The sequence below is a fragment of the Lissotriton vulgaris genome, chromosome 6, assembly GCF_964263255.1.
Source record: "Lissotriton vulgaris chromosome 6, aLisVul1.2, whole genome shotgun sequence".
NCBI lineage: Eukaryota > Metazoa > Chordata > Amphibia > Caudata > Salamandridae > Lissotriton > Lissotriton vulgaris.
The window spans coordinates 1,726,051,932-1,726,072,490 of NC_141694.1; the positions used below are offsets into that span (position 1 = coordinate 1,726,051,932).

The following is a 20,559-nucleotide window of genomic DNA, read 5'->3' on the forward strand; positions in this document are numbered from 1 at the left end:
GAGTGCAGGGTTAACAATCATACTTAAGCTTGTCGCAGTTTTACACCTCAGAATGCATATAACGGAGGTCATAGTTATATCTCAAAGAAATCATTACCAATATTTTCTTTACCTCTAAATGGTAGTTTAGTTGAACTTTAAGCTCTTAAAAACTGCCAAAACATAGTATCTCATATCCAACAGAAATGTTGCACTTGTAAAATTATTGAATACCACCAATACTTACCTTTAACACTAACTGTAATATAGGGGTCAATGCACTGTCCGGCATCTTTTAGGCCAATCTTTTCGATACGAATAGTAAGTAGTGTCATCCCTGGTTCAGATGGCAATCTCGGTAACAAGGTGCCTGCCAAAAAAAACAGAACAAATCCAATTGATAAGGGTACACTGGTGGTTCTAAGTGTGTCTGCACCCTTTACAGTTAGTCATATAAAAGATATACATAAAAAACTACTTAAACTGATATAAAAGGTAAACACCCAAAAATTCAAAACCCTTGACATTTGCCAGGTAAGGAAGTTTACGCAGCTAAGCACCTCTTAGGAACTTAGCTTAATAAATGGTATTAACATTATTGATTGCATCATACTCAGTATAAACTACATTCAACTGAACCAAGTACATACAGTCAGTTGCTAGAGCCCCATTTTCATTAGACCAACCGTAAAGCACAGACTCTGGTGTTTATATACATCTCTGCTATGTATGTATATTCTACTGGCAGCTTTGTTTTCTGCACAGTGTTGGTACAAAGTGTCGTCTCCGCAAACATCTGGCTTCCAGTTATTCACGTCTCACTTTGTTGGGTAGTGAAAAGGAAACTTCTCCGAACACTCCTTTGTGACATCTTCTAGGCACCGTGATACAGTGCTCAAACAGGCTGGTTACTCATGTGTCCAGAATGCATAGCAGCTCTGCTCAAGTATCTCCAATCAGTGACAAGGCTTCCACAGGCAGCCACAGCATTCATGGCCTCAGTATGCAATATCTTCTAACAGGCCTGCAGCTTGTGGTCTCAGTATGAAGTCATTCGACACATGCCATCTTAATGTTCAGATTTTACATTTTCCTACTCAGAGGTCTAAAGAGCTGCTGGATGATGGTTGGTGAGTAGAACACATAATGCTCTGAGGTCCATGCTCTTGTTCCACTATGTCAATGTAGACCATACTCATACTGACCTCTGCACCATCAGTGAAAAGGTCCGTTGTGCGGACATCTGTGATATTACATGTATTAGGCAGGGGACAAGGGGCCAGCAGGGGCTACTGGCCTCAAACAAGCAGGGTGTCTGGGGTAGTCATTTGCTTTTGATGTCCTGAGGTCTGTTCTACTATGGCTCAGCAAAACTGAGCCAATACACCCACTTCATACACCCACCCTCTCATCAGGCAGGCCACCTCCTTGACCCAGTTTTTACTAATATAGAGGAAGCTACAGCAGTATCCCCCAGCCCTCTTAGCTGGACGGAACACTTTTTGGTTTCGGTTTCAGTTAAGATCCCAGCCAGCGGTAGGGAGACCCCTCCTCCCTCCTTACGGAGGCGTCCTTGGAACAGCCTAGATAAAGCTCAGTTTGAAGCTAGGCTTAACCATACCCGCCCTGTTTGGTCAGGTAATATGGATGCTTATAGAGAGTGGATAAACAATTCTCTAGACCACTTCATCCCCATGAAATATTCGAGACCTAGGCGAGTTCAGACCCACCCCATGTACTCGGAGACTCTTGTGGAAACTAAAAAACACTGTAAGCTTCTAGAACGCACCTGGAGACGATCGTATGACACCTAGCCAAAATTGAGTTCAGAACGGCCACTAAAGCTTACCATAAGCTTATAAAGAAAACTAAAGCCATTTACTACACAGATCTGATTACCTCAAGTACAAATCGCTCCAAAACTATTTCTTCTCTGGTAAAAGATTTGACTAAAGCCCCTGTAGGCACAGGCAATCTGATAGTGTCAGAGGCACAGTGCGAAGAACTATCTGGCTTTTTTACTAACAAAGTTAAAGGTATATATGACTCTTTACAACTGGACAGCCCATTGGGGTCCTCTAATCCTGATAAAGACATCCCTGACCCTCCCTACTCCCTCCTGATCCTTCCACCTATAGAACAGCCAGGGATGAACACCTAGCCCTAAGAGTAAAATCAGGCTCACCGGATGATCCCATCAAACCGGATCCGTTCAGATCACTTCATGACTCCGTCCTGCAGGAAGGGCGTGAGTTGATTAATTCGATCTTTACAGCAAGCCAATGTTCCCAAATCCTGGAAACATGCCAAAGTACTACCACTCCTGAAAAAAACAACTTTGGATCCCTTAAGGCTAGACAGTTTCCGACCTATTTCGCTGCTTCCCTATCTTGCGAAAGTGGCGGAAGCACACGTCAACTCCACTCGGACTGCTTACTTGGAGTCTAATGGGATCCTTGATGAGTCCCAGAATGGCGTACGGAGTCTGCCCTGTTAACAGTTACAGAACACCTAAGGGCCTCCCTGGATATGGGCGCAACCTCCATCTTGGTTTTGCTGGACTTGAGTGCGGCTTTTGACACTGTCTCCCACAAGATTCTACTTGAGAGACTATGGGAGATCGGAGTCAGGGAAACGGCCCTGGATTGGTTCGAGTCTTTTTTTATCTGACCGCTCCTTCCAGGTGCACGCCCGCCGTACTCATCCAGCAAGCTCCCTCTTGAATGTGGAGTGCCTCAGGGGTCTGCGCTCAGTCCCACATTGTTTAATGTGTACGTCCGCCCCCTGGCCTTGTTGGCCCGGGAACGTAAGATCCTACTAACATCTTATGCGGACGACACTCAACTTATTTTCAACTTTTCTAACAATGTGGAGGACCAAATTAAATTCCAGGAAGACATTCTGGCGATCTCAAGGTGGCTATCTAACAACTGCCTTCAGCTTAATGCCTCTAAAACAGAGGTACTCCTGATTGGCAATGGCACGCAGACTTGGGAAGAGCACTGGTGGCCGCAGGCACTGGGACCTGCTCCTATACCAAAGGAGTCAGTAAAAAATCTGGGGGTGTAATTGGACAACACACTCAACATGGAGTCTCATGCTCAAAAAGTGGCAGGTACCTGCTTTGGGCGTCTTCGCTCTCTTAGACCCATTCTGGGTTTTTTTTAGCCTGCTACTCGCAGATTATAGTCCAGGCTGTAGTTTTATCTCACCTGGACTATTGTAATGCCCTCATGCTAGGGTCCAATATGACTGCAATAAATAGGTTGCAAAGAGCACAGAACGCTGCTGCCCGCGTTCTATTTGCTATACCCAAAACCTGCCGCACGTCCCCCTTTCTCCGTCGACTACACTGGCTTCCTATAAAACAGTGCATTCATTTTAAAACCCTTTGCCTCACCCATAAAATCCTGTAAAACGCTGGCCCCCAAACTCTGCAGGGACTGTGCTCTTTCTATACTCCCACGTGCGCACTCTGCTCAGCGGACCTCTCACTTGCCTGTACTGTCAGAATTCGAAGGAGCAAAGCCGGTGGCCGCTCCTTCAGGTATTTGGCCCCTAAGCTTTGGAATTCTATCCCCCCTAAAGCTCGGGCCACTTCATATCACCTGCAATTCCGAAAACTCATAAAAACCTGGTTGTTTGCATCCATCAGCACCTCCTTTACCATCCTAATACCTGGCATGTCCGCAAGCGCTGGGACGCCCAGTCGCTGGGGTAGCCATGCGCTATACAAGATCACATAACATAACATAACATAACTTCAGCCCTTGACTCTCAGTGGTAGCAATGGCGAGCAGGCACAGGCTTCTCAGGGAGGTAGTGTGAGGGAGCTGAAGGTCTGAACTCAACAATAACCCAGCAGCGCAATAGTCGAATGTCCAACCCTGGCCTTTACTTTATTAAAAGACAAGTATGTTGTTATATTTGAAAACCAGATACTACAAAAGTAATTGTGAACAGTAACAACTTCAAGAACTGGGTGGTTGGGCTACTGTACCTCTATCTGTATCCCCTCCTCTCTCCCAAAGGTCCGCCCCCTCTCCTCTAACTAGGGTTCTCCCCTTTGCGATAAGAACACCTCTATTACTAGGAGTCATTGTCCAGGTACAACTTAACCCTCTAATAAGTTCATTGTGCTCAGGTTATCACAGGTCTCTTTATCTTTGGTGTCTCACCACAATGCAGGTTTATGAAGTGCAAGGCAAGAGGTCTGCCGAAATCCAGTGACAGCTGCTTCCCAATTAGACTTGCCTCCTTTAGCTGCAGTGGGGTAGTGTGCAGGAGTGGCAGCAGTAGCTGGTGTTGGAGGTGATGTGGTCAGGAACTTAAGGTAACCTGGATGAGTCCAGTAATGGTCGCCTGCTTTCCTGCTTCTGGACGGTGGTTGTGGTAATGTACAAATGGGCAGCCAGAGTGTGGATTTTGCAAGGCACACTCAGCAGAAACAGTCTTGGCCAAGGTCTCTGATGACTTCAGATACATCATGGATTGAAACAGAGGGGCTGCTATGATATTTCTAGCCTTATCAGCAACCTTTTATCTCTTCCACTTGATTCTGCTTCATAGGATAAAGGCTGCCTGGATCTCAAGGACAGTCCTGGCCTGGTTACATGACGAGACAGTCAAATGACAAGCGGAGATCTTCTCCCAAGCCCATCCTGCTTGCTGTCTCACAGGGCATGTTGAGCCCTATACTTTTCAATCTATACATGGCTCACTTGGCTACACTCAAGTATGGAATGAAAGTCCAAGGACTCGTTTTGCAGATGATACTCAGCTGTCTTTAGACTGGAAGATAATCTTGAAGAAATTGCGTACAAGAGCAGCCTTTGTAAAAGGGCAGCATGGATGAACTCTTACTCCTTGATCTTCAATTGCGATCAGAAAAAACAAAATCTTTGGCACTACAAAAAGCTGCCCTGTAGATCTTGACACCACCTTCTCCTGTGCAGCAAGGACACACCTTGTTTCGATTATAGACTCAAAACTAGCATTCGTTAAACAAATTAAAAAGTTATGTTTGCAGACTTTGAACTTATAAAAATTATTACTAAAATTCGTCCTTTTATCCGGACTTCAGCAAGCAAAGAACTGATCCATGCCGTAAACTGGTCAAGAATGGATTACTGCAATTCTACGATTGGGATTCCCTAAATACCTTTTAAAGAAAGTACAAGTCCTGGAAAATATGGGCCAAATATTGATCATAGTATTAAGGAAAACTACCCGAAGGTTCGCTGTTCATAAACAAGGTCTGTTCAAAGTTCTCGGAGTGTCACAAAACTATTTACAAGTATATAACTCCTAGATAGATTGAATGCTTGAATTGCTTGAAATAATCTCAGCCACTGTAAATCACTCGGGCGGCATTCCATTTGATTGATATTTTACACACCATCCCACCTCAGTTTCGACATTTGACGCCCTAAGTGTGTCGGGCATGCCCAGTCGTGGGTCCTGGACTCACTGTGCCACTGGAACCAAGCTACAGTTGGCTGAAGAGCTCTAACCAGGCAAAACAGGTCCTAAATTGCTTGTGTTCTGGTCCAGGGAGGACTTGGCCAGGCACTTCGGGATGGACTGTTCCCATCAGGAGCAGGGTCAAGACTGATCTGCATATGGCTGGGTCCAAACTGAGGTGGCATGGTGGGAAAGAAACAATGGTTTGGGATGTGGCTTGAGCCATTGCCAGTGGCTGAGATTAATTCTAGCATTCCTTCCATCACCTTTTTTTGTACAAAACTATTAACAGGAAGTAAGGTTCTTCTTTTCCCCCGGTACTGACCCCTCGTGACTTTTGAGATCGCAGATTGCTTGTTAGGTTAAGGCTCCCACTTTTAGGAAATTCAGTTCCATCCAAAACCTGGAATGGACTACCAAGGGAACTACATGCATAGTAAGCCCTAATCATCTTCAGACGTCAACTGAAAACCTTTTTTTGCTTAGAACTTCTAGGGCCTAATCTTAGTTGTGGGTGTTTACATGACATTTTCTCTCTACACTCACTCCTATCTCTTACTTGTCCTTCTGGAATAGTTCATATCGCTCTACAAATTTAGATCAGTCAATTAAGCAACCAATCAGTCTCTGGGTAACAAAGTTGCAGCCGCACTTCCTTGGTCCCTTTGGAATAAACAGACATGATTACACAGTTCAACTGCAACCGCCACTCAGACAGTCTAATATCCGCCAACGAGTAGGCCATGAAGGTCCCTGTTCCCCAGCCTCTTTCCTCTGGCAGACCCCAACAGCACGAGGTTCATTCTGTCTTCTGGGCAGTCACACATGCTACGAGGCTGTCAGACTTCTTCCCCCCTCTCAGCAGGCAAGTTGGTTTCTAGGCACCTCAGGGTAAGATAAACAGCTCCTTCCAGCAGGCCAAGACTTCATGTGATGTCCCCTCAACCCTGGGAAGCTGGTTGGTAGGCAGACACTGCATAGAGTGACTTCTTTGAAGTGTCCTTTCAAGGCTGTCCTCAGACAAAGTCTTTGGACGGAGTGATGCTCCTCACAGCAGGGTAGTTTCAAGTCTGGACCACCCACAACTGAGGCACAAAGAGGTATGAGATTTATGCATGTGGCTGTCATCAGCCACAATGAACAGCGATCAGGTATGAGACAAAAGGCTGGCCTCACCAAATAGATCCTTTTCACCTTAAACAACAGACTGCAGTTCCACCCTTCGCCCCAACCCTCTACCAAGTGGCAGTGCTACATAAAGACTAATCAGCAGCCCTTCTCAGCTAAAGACCCAAATTAATTTCTAAGGAGGCCTGGTCTCCTCTCTCCTAACTTCAGTGTCTAGGTCTCCTCTTTCAAGCTTCAGGGATGTCAGCAATGCACTTCCACGGTCTGTGAAAACAACCTCACCTTCATCTTGTGCATAAGTCTAGGCCATAGGCATCCAAAACAAATCCCATAGGCCTCCATTACTCTGGTTCACTTGTACAAACAATGCATGTACCATGCAGGCCACAACCCCACTTAACATGAGATTAGAGCTAGGATCTGGCTTAGTGCATGGAAGCAAAACTACACTGGTAGGCCACCAGGTCTTCACTCCATTGGCATGGATAAAAAGGTCTGGTCAAAACTATGGATTCACAAAACATGGTAGGCTTCCATCACCACTATGAACCAAACCCAAGACCAGGACAGTAGTACACTTTCAGTGCAATAAGGGTACACTTGGAGCACTCTTCCAGATCACAGGACAGGTCCAGGACCTCACTCATGGTAAGGCAATGGCCTAGGCCCAAGCACACACACTAGATTAAGGTGAGGTTAAGCAAACAGGTCTAGCCTTTGGAAAATACTGGCTTTGCCAATTTTTTTATGAATAAAGTAAAAATGACGTGTGAAATTATTTATTAAATAAAAAAAAGTGGGTGGAGGGAAACGGGCAAAAGCAATGTGGAGAAGCAACTGGCAAGAAAGTGTTGTACAGCTAACAGTCTCCATTTTAGCTTTTCATTTTAACTCAACATGGTTTTCTAGTGTTGGTTTACACATATATTCCCTAATGTGAGAATGTGCCATGCACTCATTTTTTTCTGATAATCATTGTCGCCCTCTAGTCTGCACATTTAATTGCAGGGTCGCACAACTTCCAAAATTAAACTTTGTTTTATTTTAGTTTTGCTCATAGGAGACAACTAATTCGACCTACAACCAATTAAAGACGTTGTTCCGCATCTCTGGCACAGTGTGATAAGCTTGCCATTTTACTATTTAAACAGCATTCATGCTGAACTCGGTGAGAGGTTCACCTCTTGCCGAAGTTATCATGGAAGATGGAGTGAGCTGTGATTGAGATGCAGTTTTGCTGTCTCCGACCTTCATCCTGTGAAGGAAGATAGCCTGCCCACTTAGATGTATGTGCATATGTTAATGCAATGAGACTGACTTCCTGACATACAGTACCAAGGGATAGGGTTGGATCATTCCAATAGGCCTGGCAGGTGGGTACTCCCAACAGGCTCTATTTAGCATAGAGAAATTAATAGAAAGGAGTAACCTTATTAACATTATGAACAATTAACATGGTTGAATGGTTTGTGTTTTTCACCATTCTAATAATGCTTAATGAGGTGTCTCATCTTGCCGATAATCGCAGTTTAGGTTTTATTTACAAAGATTCAAGCTTTTCAATAAATGTTTGAAAATGCATTATCTTATCTTTGCTTTGTGAAACCTTGGACATGCTAAAGTGACGAACTAAAGGGTTAGATTTATTTCCACTAATTCCTTGGGAATCAGAGTGGGCATATTTGAGGTTACCAATAACATCTATAACTTTGAATGGTTAGGAGGTTAGAGGATTTACTGTGAGCTAGTCAAACAAACCAACATTTACTGATTATACAGGAAGACAAATGCTACATTATGTTAGTTGTGTTGACCTAATACACAGTCCTACTAAATTCATAGGAACTGTAGAACAAAAGCATTGTGAAGCGGGCAGGCAGAAAAGCACATGGATGAGCAGGATAACAGGGTGGAAGTACAGAGGTCGGGAAAGAGTAGCAACAGCCATGGGATGGTGTGGGTGGTTGAAGGCAACAAACAGGAGATCAAAGTGGAGGGGGCAGGGGAGAAGAACACAAGCTAGAAAGAAAAGTGAGAGGGTACACAAGGGAGAGTGCAATATGGAGGGGGAGAGTGCAACATGGAGGGGACAGGAGAAACACACTAGTGACCGAGGGAGAGGGAGAGAAGCACGAGGGAGACAGCTGGAAAAAATTGCATCTTCATAAGAGTGCTGAACTGCAAAACAAAAAGTAGGGTTTGTAGAGCAAGCAAAAGAAGCATAGAAGCCAGCCAATCAAAAGTGAAGGTAAAGAGGCAACGCTCTATGGAAGGGACAAACAGAAGATGGACAAGTTGAGACACAAATAAGAATCAAGCTAAGGAGAGTTAAGACAACCAATGTTAAGCAAAGGACAGTCTCCAAGCCCCTGCATGTTCTTGGTAAGCCCAAAATGTCTCGCAACAGACAACGCATGCACGTAGGCGAGATCTAAAAACCAGGATCCCAGATACTCCATGTCTGGCGCTCAATGTAGGAACACAATGATAGACCATTCAAGAGACATTTCCATCGCAAGAGATGCCATTAACGAACGGACATCCAATCAAGCAGTGCATCACATGGCAGTTGAGGTTATGCAGCAACCTTTTCTGTGGAATTTGTGATTTTGAGGTTCTTGCCAACTAAACGTTTTACAGTGACGTTCAAACGCTTTTACACTAATAGCGGAATATAATTTTTTTCCAATCTAACCTGAATAAGGGCTTTTCAGAAGTCTAAAATAATTTGTTATCGGTAACAGAAATTAAATATGCATCTCACAAGAACCAACACCCCTCTAAACTGTGTCCATCACTCTAAGGCAAGCAAGTGTGCTGGTAGCCATGAATAATGCCTCACAGCTAGATACCTAGGTCACTTACTATGGTTACAAAACATATGCTGTTCACACTGTACACAGTATCCAATCCGTACAGGACATGGCCTATAATGAGTTTTCCTTTAACATTCATTTAACTTTTCTTGCACTAATTCAATAGTGGGATGAAAAAAGGATCTGTATTTTATAAGACAGTTATGAGCTTAATCCAACTTGGGTGAGGGGCAACTTGCTAATCGCAAGAGGATCAATTTTCAACACTTACAAGAAGGTGGTATATGGCGACAAACAAGCCTTGTCACTGCATGTCGTCAAAACATGAAAATCCTATACCGGTAGCAAGAATGGATACTCTTGGGTATAGAAGTAAATACCTCAGATTACCACTACCCTTTCCCTGAATGTCATTTTACATAAATCAGAAAGGGCTCATAGGAATGGCAATGTAAGCCAGATTTATTCAGGCATTAAAACCTGGATCGAAGAGCAAGCGTACTTGACATAAAACAAGATCTTAAATCTCTAAGTTACAAGCTTGTTATAGAGCCAACCTATATACTATTGAAATTTTTTTAAATTCAGGTTCAAGTGGTCTACTGATTTTAGAAAAGGTTTTTACAACAAGGGAAGATTTTCATGGGCCACTTTTCTGACAGGAAGGTATAGGCTGAGGAAGAATTCAATCACTCAGTGGTAGGAGGAGTTGATTTCATACTTCTCAATAGTATTCTTATGGCAACTCAGATATTTCTATATTAGAGGTTCATACAATGTTAGTGATGTAACAACCTTATTTTCTACTTAACTGCATTTGAGGACTTCTTTTATCTCCATAAACCTATACAATTTACTTTTTAAATATTTTAGTTTTGAAAGTTTACTTTTAAATTAAAATTGAAACGTCAGTGAAAATACATCACCAGGCTGTCAATGTCTTTGTATATGAATATTTAACATGTTTACACAATTGCTTATTAAAAGCAAACAAATACTACATGACAATTCATCATAACACTGTCCAGATTAGAAGTTGGAAAATATAAAAAAAACACACATTTAACAAATCATAAAAATTTACAAAATATTAATGTCAATAACCTCAGTGAATTACACCATTTCCTTTGTGCAGATGTGTAAACAATTCAAACGTTCAAAATCAGTTCATTACTTGACACAGTGTACACACAATTGGTGTATTAGGGTCTCATCAACTCTGTACCCATAAGGACAGTGATTTCCTACCTAAGTTCTCCATTAACGTCAACAGTTTCATTTATTTCAGCCTTAATTTCAGGAAAAAAGAATTATAGAGCAATGCAGGAATACTAAATGAGTTAGTTTATGGGCATATTAGCCCCAATTGTACTCTTGTTAACTGGAAAACCTAGAATGACTGTGCAGTATGACCTAATGAAGGACTGGAAAAAACTACATTAGTTAGACCCGTTTAATGTTGACATTAAAATACCTGCTGTAAAAGTGAAGAAGCAATGTTTGATGCTTAATGCAGTACTTTTTAACAGATGCACACATACACAAAAACACATAAAAAGCAAAAAGAAACATGAACTTGCTTGGCAAGAAAGTGATCATACCTTCAATGGCTCCTGGGTTAGGAAAGTGGTGTAGAATGAGATGAGTGAGATGGTGAAAATATGCATGAGAAAAACAGGACAAAGCAATTAGAAATTATGTATTGTTATGAGCAATGAGCAATGAACAACACACAACATGGCGCATCAGTTAGCAATACAACGAATTAAGAAGACGCATGAAACATCAAACATTTGTAGCTTAGCTTTTAAAGAACAAACCACAACCATAGAGTAACCGCTTACATTACTCTTTTTAATGGTCCTTTGCTTTCATTAAATCAGTGGTCTTGCTTTAGAGTCAACAGAAATGTCAAAACCAACCCAAGTAGGGCACCCATGAACTCGATATATAAAATGAAAGCAAGATCTTACTTCTTTGAAAGCAAATGTTCTTGGAAAATTGATTACTTGATAGTGTGCACCATAGAATCCATAGAATCATTACAAATAAATTAAAGATTATACTATGGCATTACTGCTTTTGGGAAGTTAGATGAAGTTATTACCTTTTCCAGCCTACATACAACCACAATTAAGCAGCTTCATGACTAATCCCTGAAGGGCTCATGCAGTCTCTAAAAGGCAGGATGCATGTGTGCATGCTTACATTAAGGGTGCTCATATAAAATTTTTATAAATTAAACCCAAAGTACGGACAAACCCGATTGTTTGCCCGATTAATATGAAAAGGTTAATCTGCAAAGAGAGGCTTGACTCAGTGCATCGAAAATACTTTTACGCTCAAGATCAAGGAGGAGAGTAAGCCTGGCTTTAACGCCTTACCCGCAGCGGTTTTTCTGCCGTGGTGCGGGCGTTCTGAAGAGGTGGCGGGGCTCCGTCGGCTAGGGAGGTAGTGCTGCCGTCGGCCAACGGTCGACGGCAGCACGCGAGGGGTTAATAGTCTTTCTGGAAGACACTGTTACCCCACCTAAGCCTTACAAATATATTTACTGCATCTCTACTCTTTAGTAACATTAATCACAGCAGTCCTTTAAAAGTAGTGCTATATAGCTATTTACAGAATAAGTGTGCGATTATTTCTATATATACTTTGTTTTAAATAAATTAAAAATACATGTGGGAAAGAACTAACTGTTAGGAGGAAAATAAAACAATAAAGGCAAATGTAGATAATGTGCAAAACAAATATGATAAAACATACAGAGGAATATGACGCATAAATAAAGATAGAACCTTGACTACAAGATGTGGCTTTTTCCACTCACAATGAAGAACATTGAGTTATCAGTTATCTGGTTTTGGAGAATAAAAGGTGAAAAGCACAATCCCCTAACCGGATATGTAGCCATTTTGAAATGAAAGTGGAAATTATTCATGCTAGAGCAAACTATACATCAGCAACTAAGATTAGGAAACTAACTCTGAGATTAGAAGCATGGGACAGACTAATGTATAAATGTGCTAAAAGAGACTCCAGGGCATTTTGGGAGATCGGAAAAAAAGTGATCCTAGATGTCCCTGGGGATATTGGTATGCATATACCTCCTGAGCAGTGGCTGGCTCATATTTATACAATTTACTTCATGGGCCTGAGCTGACCACTTGAAAGTTAAGTTCCCCCTAGATAATAAGCTTGGGATGGAGGAGGTTTGGGAGCCTATTCAGACTAGCTCAGATAACAAGACTCCCTGCCCAATGGGGTTCCCACGGACTTATACAAGACAAATATCCAGTTTTGGGCCCCGAAAATCACCAACATTATTAACACAGCTGCTGTAAAGAGTAATCCCATGAAATGGAAAGCTGCCTCAATTGTGCCAGTTTAAAAAAAAATTCAAGTGGCAGGACCCTAGCTGTTATAGGCCCATCGCCTTGTTAAATTCGATTATTAAAGTGGCAGGAAGAATTATTCTGAGTCGGAATAAAGAGCGGGCAAAGTCAAAATCTTGAGTCCTGTCCAGTTTGGATTTAGGGAGAGCAAGGGAACAATGGAAGAGTGTCTCAATCTTAATCTGTTGATTGTGAAATATGTGGTGGTGAAACAAAGCACTATTCACCTAGTGTTCATGGACTTAAATAGGATAGGATAAAATGTATAAAGCGCACTAATACCCAAGGGTGTCAAGGTGCTGGGCAGATGGAGAGGAGAAGACAAAAAAAGGTACAGATCAACCAACTATGTTGATAAAGGCATATTTTCAGAAGCTTTCTAAATATCGAAAAAGATTCTGCATTGGAAATAGAGGGAGGCAGGCTGTTCCAGAGTTTGGCGGCCGCCATAGAGAAGGAGCGTCCGCCCAATCAGACCCTGTGGAATTTAGGAGATCAGTTTTTTTCTGGAAGGAGGATCTCAGGGTCCTCCTGGGGGTGTACACATTGGAATATGGTTTTCAGCTACGGCGAGCCTTTACTGTGCAAGGCCTTGTAAACCGTACTAAGGACCTTAAAGGAGATCAGCTTCCTAATGGGAAGCCAATGCAGAGCATGGATCCCCTCTCTGGTGGATTGATGCTTAGGAACGTACAGCCTGGACACCGCGTTCTGAACGACCTGAAGCTTGTTCAGGGAAGCCACATGGATGTTGAGATACACCGCATTGCAGTAATATAGGGGTGTCACCTTTAACCAATATAAAAATCGGACCCCATGTCTGGCTTTTAGATGCAAGCACTTTAACCAAGCTTGTGGGGCCCTCTAAGTTCTCTATATCTATTGGAAACAAACCTGTAGTTTCCCTGCTTCAAATTTACAGGGTGAAATGTTTTCCGGTACTTACCTTTGGTGCTGCCATTTGGGGATACCAGAACAGTATGAAAGTACCGTAGGAAGGGACTTTTTTGTCGAAAGTTGCTTGGGGTTGGTCCTACTTATTCAAGCTCTTTTGTCCACGATGAATTGGGTTTGGGGTATGTAGAATATTTTATAAAATTAGCCCACTCCTTTTAAGAATTTCCGTCTGGTGTGGGGACCACACTTAATAGTAAAGTAATTCAGGATTGCCTAAAATCAGACTTTGGGCATAAAATTATTTGGCATCTTAGATCAGAAATTTGGCCATTACGTTAGGCTATCCTGAATTGTATTATGGCCCCTAGTCCAATGTTAAAGCAGATGGAAGGATGAAAAAGCTGTTTTATAAAATGGCTGAGAAAACAAGGAATACTAGGGCCTTGGAGAAACTGTTCATGGGAGCCTGTAAGATCATTAAAACTACTGCTGGTCCTGAGCCCTATCTCACTCTAGGGAAAAAAAAATATATGGGATAGATCACTGCTAGTCTTCTTTCAGTTGGGCTTCATAAGGCACAGATTGTCCCCGCCCCAACCCCCTCCCCAGTTTGATTTCAACTCTATATTAACCAGGCCCTGAGATGGCACCACACTGCAGACCTTGAGCCATCTGGTGCTATTATGTCCGATGTATAACTTCCCTCGAAGAAGCTATTAGCTCCACATTTTAGATCCAGGTTTAAAGAAAAAAAAAAAAAATCAATTTAGAGCCGCTTTTCCCCCCCATCTTCAAATGTTGTCCGGCCCAGCTATTAAAGCTGCCATAGTGTTTTTCAAAAAGTGCCCTTTATTTGAAAGTTGCACTAAATAATTATTTTTTATGCACCAATATGCACGTTGCTCTATATCCTATGTATTGGATGTTTTAATCATTTGTTTTTAAGATATTTATTCCTGATTGTTCAGTTTCTAAGGTCCATGAAACATTGTTTAAGAAAATCAAGTGTTTGTTTTGAATACTAATTTTTTTTACGATTGTGTGTTTATATGTACTTTTATGATTTAATCGAATAAAGATTTCAATAAAAAAAAAAGAAATGCAAATTTTATATGAACCTCAAACTCTCCTGTGTATTTCCTGCCCTCCCAACCCCATTTTTGCAGGGTCCCCAGGTTTCAGTCTACAAAAACCATAAGGGGGGAAACCACCACAAAGTATTGTGCGTACATCTAACTGTACCTGTTACCTGCTGGGATATCTTCAACCCAAAACTTTCCTTCTCCAGGGGCTCCGACTTAATACAAGCGGTAAAAACTTCAACACCACCTTTATTGTGCTGCAAGACATTATTGGAGTTGCAAAGATATTTTTTTCAACGTGAATTCAGTTGTGGTCTACGTATTACCAGGAGTTGGTCAAGAAACGGTCCAGAAACTGCTTGCATGCATTTGAGAACGGTGCTCACATGTTGAGTTCATAAAATGTACTGACTAAAAATACACAAACACCCTGAACCTCACACTCTGCAAGAGCCTACTAGTGCATTTCTTTTTTAAATTAAGCCCAAGTTGCCCAGTGATTTTAGCAAAGGTTTTAACAATAAGGGAACATTTTAATGGGAAACCTTTTTGATAGGAAGGTATAAACAGAGGAAGAATTCAATCACTCAGTGGCAGGAGTTTATTTCATACTTCAATAGCATTCTTAGGACACCTCAGACATTTCTGTATTAGAGGTAATAACATTTTAGTGATGCAACAACCTTTTCTACTTAACTGCATTAAAGAACTTCTATCCCCATATACCTAACCAATTTACATTTTCACTTGATTTGAAGAAATGCAAGTTTTAGTTTTAGAAGTTTACTTTTAAATTACATCTAAAATGTGAACATAAATAACTTTACCAGGCTTTCAATGCCTTTGTACATTAATATTTGGCATGTTTTACTTTGATATATAGATATATATATATCTATATATATATAGATATATATATATATATAGATATATATAGATATATATATATATATATATAGATATAGATATATATATATACATATATATATATACATATATATATACACACACACACATATATATACACACACACACCACACACACACACACACACACACACACACCCCCACCCTAATTATGGTGGGTAAGAGGACACTGCACATAGTTGCTACTCCGCATGCACAAACTCCTTAAGGATAACCGCTTTTACGTTGCATCAATTAATCAATTATACTCAAGTCACTATAACCTTGGATTACAATTTATTATAATGTCCTTGAATATTTGTATAATTAACGCCAATACAAAATACATCTACAACTTACGAATTATATGACCAGATTCTGGCATGAAATACATACTCCTTAAATCTATGGGTATGCTAGCCATTCCAATATGATTTTGTGGTACACCTCTAATTTAGTTGTCTTTTCAATACGCTTTCAAGAGACTTGTAAATTCGAGCCCTCCAATGAATGAACTTTATTTTGCTATGATACTAATATTCACCAGCTCAAGCAAACAGCAGTTTGAAGGAGTATTGCGAAGAGGCATCAAATAAAGCAGCTCTTTGAAAAGGTCTAATGTGGCATGAGGCTGAGTTTAAGCATGACAACTAAGATTCAAACAGTAAGATCAATTATAGTTAGGCTTAACTTTAAGTGTCAAAGACATTAGCAGGCACTGGTAAAGCCAATAGGTCTCACTTGCATCGGAGTGCTCACTGAAACATGAAAAAACGCATACTGCAGTTATATAAAAATAAAAAATTACTTTCACGTACACTGGATATATGAGATAGAGCATTTCTATATATTCAGAGTGCTGAAATGTAAAATAGTACCTCATTTATTATAATACAAGTACTCACCATGATAGAGAATTATACACAATTAGCATGTGGTGAGAGAGAAAAACTCCTCTAGGAACAGTCAAAGTCCACTCTAGGTTTATTTTAAAGTAATGGTAAAAGAGTTCTTTCAGACAGCTGCACTGTCAAACCAGATCTAAAAACACCCTCTCTATTGGATGAACGTATCTTGTCTGAAGATTTTACATGTCAATAAGAAATAAAAGATAGAAGAGGTGCCTGTATGTGAATCGATGGTGGATACAACTGGACAAAATAAAGTTGAAGTTGTACAATCACTGGATCCTCCGGATATTCACATACTTGTCTTTAAAGGGAAAGGTGTACACAGGAGACCTTATCAAGAGGTTTGTAGAGCTTCTGGAATTATTTAAACTGTCTGAATTCAAGTGGGAAATGATTTTCAAACTTGATCAATGCTTTTACTCTAAACATACCGGACAGAAAGTTAAAGGACCATGGGGCACTGTTTTCCAACTCCATTTACTGACCTACATTCTGTATTGGCCAAGATTAATACAGGATAGAGAAAGACTCGATTCAGACCAGACAATCTGCATATTGGGACCAACCATATATGGACAAACATGCGTATTAAATGTTCTTTCATAAAAAGGGTTAATCTTTATAACCGTGCATGAACGCAATCTAATCTAGGTTTGCCCATGGAGAATCATTGTTTTGGAATCCTTTTAAACTGAAAACTGTTGTGAAGGTTTTAGAAAAAGGTGTCCATAATGTATAATACATCAGACTGTAAATATTCAAACCCCATCTTATTTTGTGGATTAGTCCATGCTTGGCAGTTATGTAGTGAACCAGACAGCTGTTTGTTTTTACTTTAGGCCTATTTTATCCTATGCTAATGGCTTAAGGATGTAGGCAAAAAAAACAAAAAAAAGCAAAATTCCAAATATGGGAAGACCTGGTTTTGAAACTTCCCCTACCTTTTGTAAAGTCTGAAAGTGAATGCAATGACCCAGTACTGGCATGTGCTTCCCAAACACTGAGGTGGATGGTAAGACAAATTCTACAATTAACATTCCTGCTGATGATTCTGCTGAAATTTAAAAGCCAGCCATGCAATATTGAAGCAAACAAAATGAAAACAGCATTTGTCCATGGAATCAACCTAAACCAAAGCGAAGTCACGGCTTATCTGTAATGCACATATGTATCCATATTTATATGTAGGCTGAATGTATAATAATTAGTTATCACCTGGCACTCGTGCTGGGAAAGAGTCTGGAGATCCTGCTCCAACTGCCCCATCTTCTTCCTCCTCTTCAAATTCCAAATTCTCCTCCTCACCAGGTGCTAAAATTTTCCTAGAGTAAGAAAAAGTCACTTTTGAAGTTCCAAAACTGCATCTGTAACTATCGGGCAAACAACTAAACTAGATTATTTTATTTACCTGAGAGGAACAGGTTGAACGTCAAAAGGGAATTCTTTGTTATAGGTAAGGATATTCTTTATTACTGAAAAAAAGAGCAAGACAAAACAGTGTAAAAACTACGTTTCATACCAAAACATCAGTTATTCAAACTTTTTGTTTTGTATGTTATCAAAGAGGTCAGATTTGCAAAGATTGCACAAGTAAAAAAACTACAACTGCAATTCAGGACCCTTAACACCATAATCTAGATTTCAGATTTGTTTAATGATGCACATTTTCCATAATTGCATGATAATCAGATGTCACAAATTTGCAGGTTTAGTGTACAACACTGATTAAAATGTCTATAGTAGTTACCCTTATACCAATTAATCTGGTGTACATTACATAATGGTACTCACTTGGGACTTGAGAGTAGGCATTTTCAAGAATCTCAAACTTTAAGAGAAAAAAATTAAACTTCTCCACTTTCTATTCTTTATTTTATGGGAGTATTCAAGTTATGTCAATGGGACTGCAATCACAACCACAACAAGACTTTAATTAGGAAAATGATCTACAATTACTTTAATCTACGAAAAACATTAAAACTGGAGAAATTATTTTCTAGGGGAACAACACTTCTTGTTTCCAGTGTTGGTGTTCCCATATTTATAGATTTGTTAAAAGGAAGTCCCAAATAAGCAAAGACGTCTGCCCAGATGAAATGCCCTAGAAAAAGGGGTTTCTCAAGGAGAGGGAAACACTTGTAACCACAGTTTTGATGTCACATAATGCTGTAAATAAAAAAAGTGTTAATTCTCCCTTAAAGGGCATCTACTCTAATAACCTTAAAAAGTGTAAAAGGCTGCGATTCTAAATATTGACATGCACATCATACACAGACATAGTTCTGCTGTAAGCGCTTACCTCACTGTGCTATCTTAGGACCATCAAGTACTATAATTGATTTACTATTCCCTGATGTTTAGCCATTTATAGCAAGCAGATCTGAAATGGAGGCCGAAGTTCAGCAACAATAATCTCAAAAAATAAAGACATGGGCTCAGATCACCAAACTATGGAAATGTGCAAGTAGGACTTGCAAGTGTGAATTCATAAAATCTGCATAGGGCTTTGGATCAATTCACCAAGGCGAAATAGTGCAAGTTATAGGTGCTGTGGTGTCAACCACCTTGAGGTTAACGGAACTCCAGAGAGACAGGTCCTCCTCTGGTGCAGACTAGCACAACTGAATATATAACAAAAGCTCCTAAAGCTGCCTTCTGCCACTCTGGGGTAGGCCCCATTTAGTAGTACCTGGTGGCTTAACAGTAGCTCCTTGCTCTCCTTGTTGACTCAATATAGACTCTTACCAATGGCTTAACTTTGCCTCTGGAGGTTTGGGACTCTACAGCTCCTGGGCTTATTCACACGTGTTCAATGAATCCAATCTTAAATAATCCATTCCTATGAGGATATACTGGAAGAGCCGTTTTCTGCCACGTCTCCAACTTAGTTGGAGAGAAGGATTTGTATTCTAAACTGAATCACCCTGGAATTTGCAACTGGGAGTGGTGGAGTTGAGGAATGGACAGCTGTCGTACTTACCATTAAACACTTTGAGGACCAGGCTGCCCAAGGAAACGGGAATAGATATGGATACCCCAGAGGGAAGACCAAGATAAGTGATGGAATAACTGCTTCTACAAATTACACAACTTCTGGCCGGTTACCTACCCCATTGATTGTTTTTTTTTTGGGGCCATGAGAAACTAGAAAAATAGTCAATTAAACAGGTTTCTTACTTGGTTCTAGTTTCTTCAGATCCTCCAGCTTGAAATCGTCTTGGGACTGTGAAGACTGCAGTGTAAAAACAAAACATACTTGATTAGGACTATTATTCTTGGTGGTGGGGACAAAACCTAGTCTTAATGCTTCTCAGTGCCAATGCTAAGTCGGTGAACCAACTTCTTCAAAAGAAATTATTCCACGTCTAAACATGCTAACTGCAATGCATCTCCATGGTCTCATTTGAACGTCAAGGCCAAAAAAAAAAAAAAAAAGGAGTATTGACAAAGCCAATTGTTAATGACCATACAGTGATGAAGTCCTCACTAACCACACAGAACAGCTCCAATAAAGGCAGCAGCAGTGCATGCATCGCAAAAGATATTCAGAACAAGCATGTCCTGACACACGTACAAAAATGCACTCACTAACCGGAGTGTGGGAGGCAGAAGGGCTAAGATCCCCTCACACATGGAGCAGCTCTAAAGTGTGTAAAAGCATAGGCAGCGGCACTCCAAGCTTCCCTTGTACACAGTAGGAAAAGCATAGGCAGCAGAGACACAGAATAGGTACAATGGAGAAGCAACAGTGCTGATTACTTCACACACAGAACATAACAGCAGAAGTGTGAGCCTCTGCTGTCTGTCACAGGCTCCCCAGGCAAAACACACACTTACACAGAGAAACCGTTGTACAAGTTTCCTTTGTCCTGGAACATCTTGAATGCCTAAAACAGCCTGAACTTAATGTGGGTAAACCGTACATAAAAGAAGTTCAAAGCTAAAAAATGAGTTAGGAGAGGCAATCTTAACACTGTACACAACAG

General features: G+C 40.8%; 1 protein-coding gene across 1 annotated transcript in view; it reads right to left on the reverse strand.

The window, feature by feature from the left end:
- Window positions 1-20,559, reverse strand: part of AIDA (axin interactor, dorsalization associated) — a 164,912-nt gene that overhangs the window by 37,810 nt on the left and 106,543 nt on the right. Inside the window, exons 4-7 of the mRNA XM_086927942.1 lie at window positions 19,751-19,805; window positions 17,982-18,045; window positions 17,789-17,895; window positions 227-349 (exon numbers count right to left, since the gene is read on the reverse strand). Coding sequence (XP_086784068.1) covers window positions 227-349; window positions 17,789-17,895; window positions 17,982-18,045; window positions 19,751-19,805 — 349 coding nt within the window. The remainder of the gene's footprint in view (window positions 1-226; window positions 350-17,788; window positions 17,896-17,981; window positions 18,046-19,750; window positions 19,806-20,559) is intronic.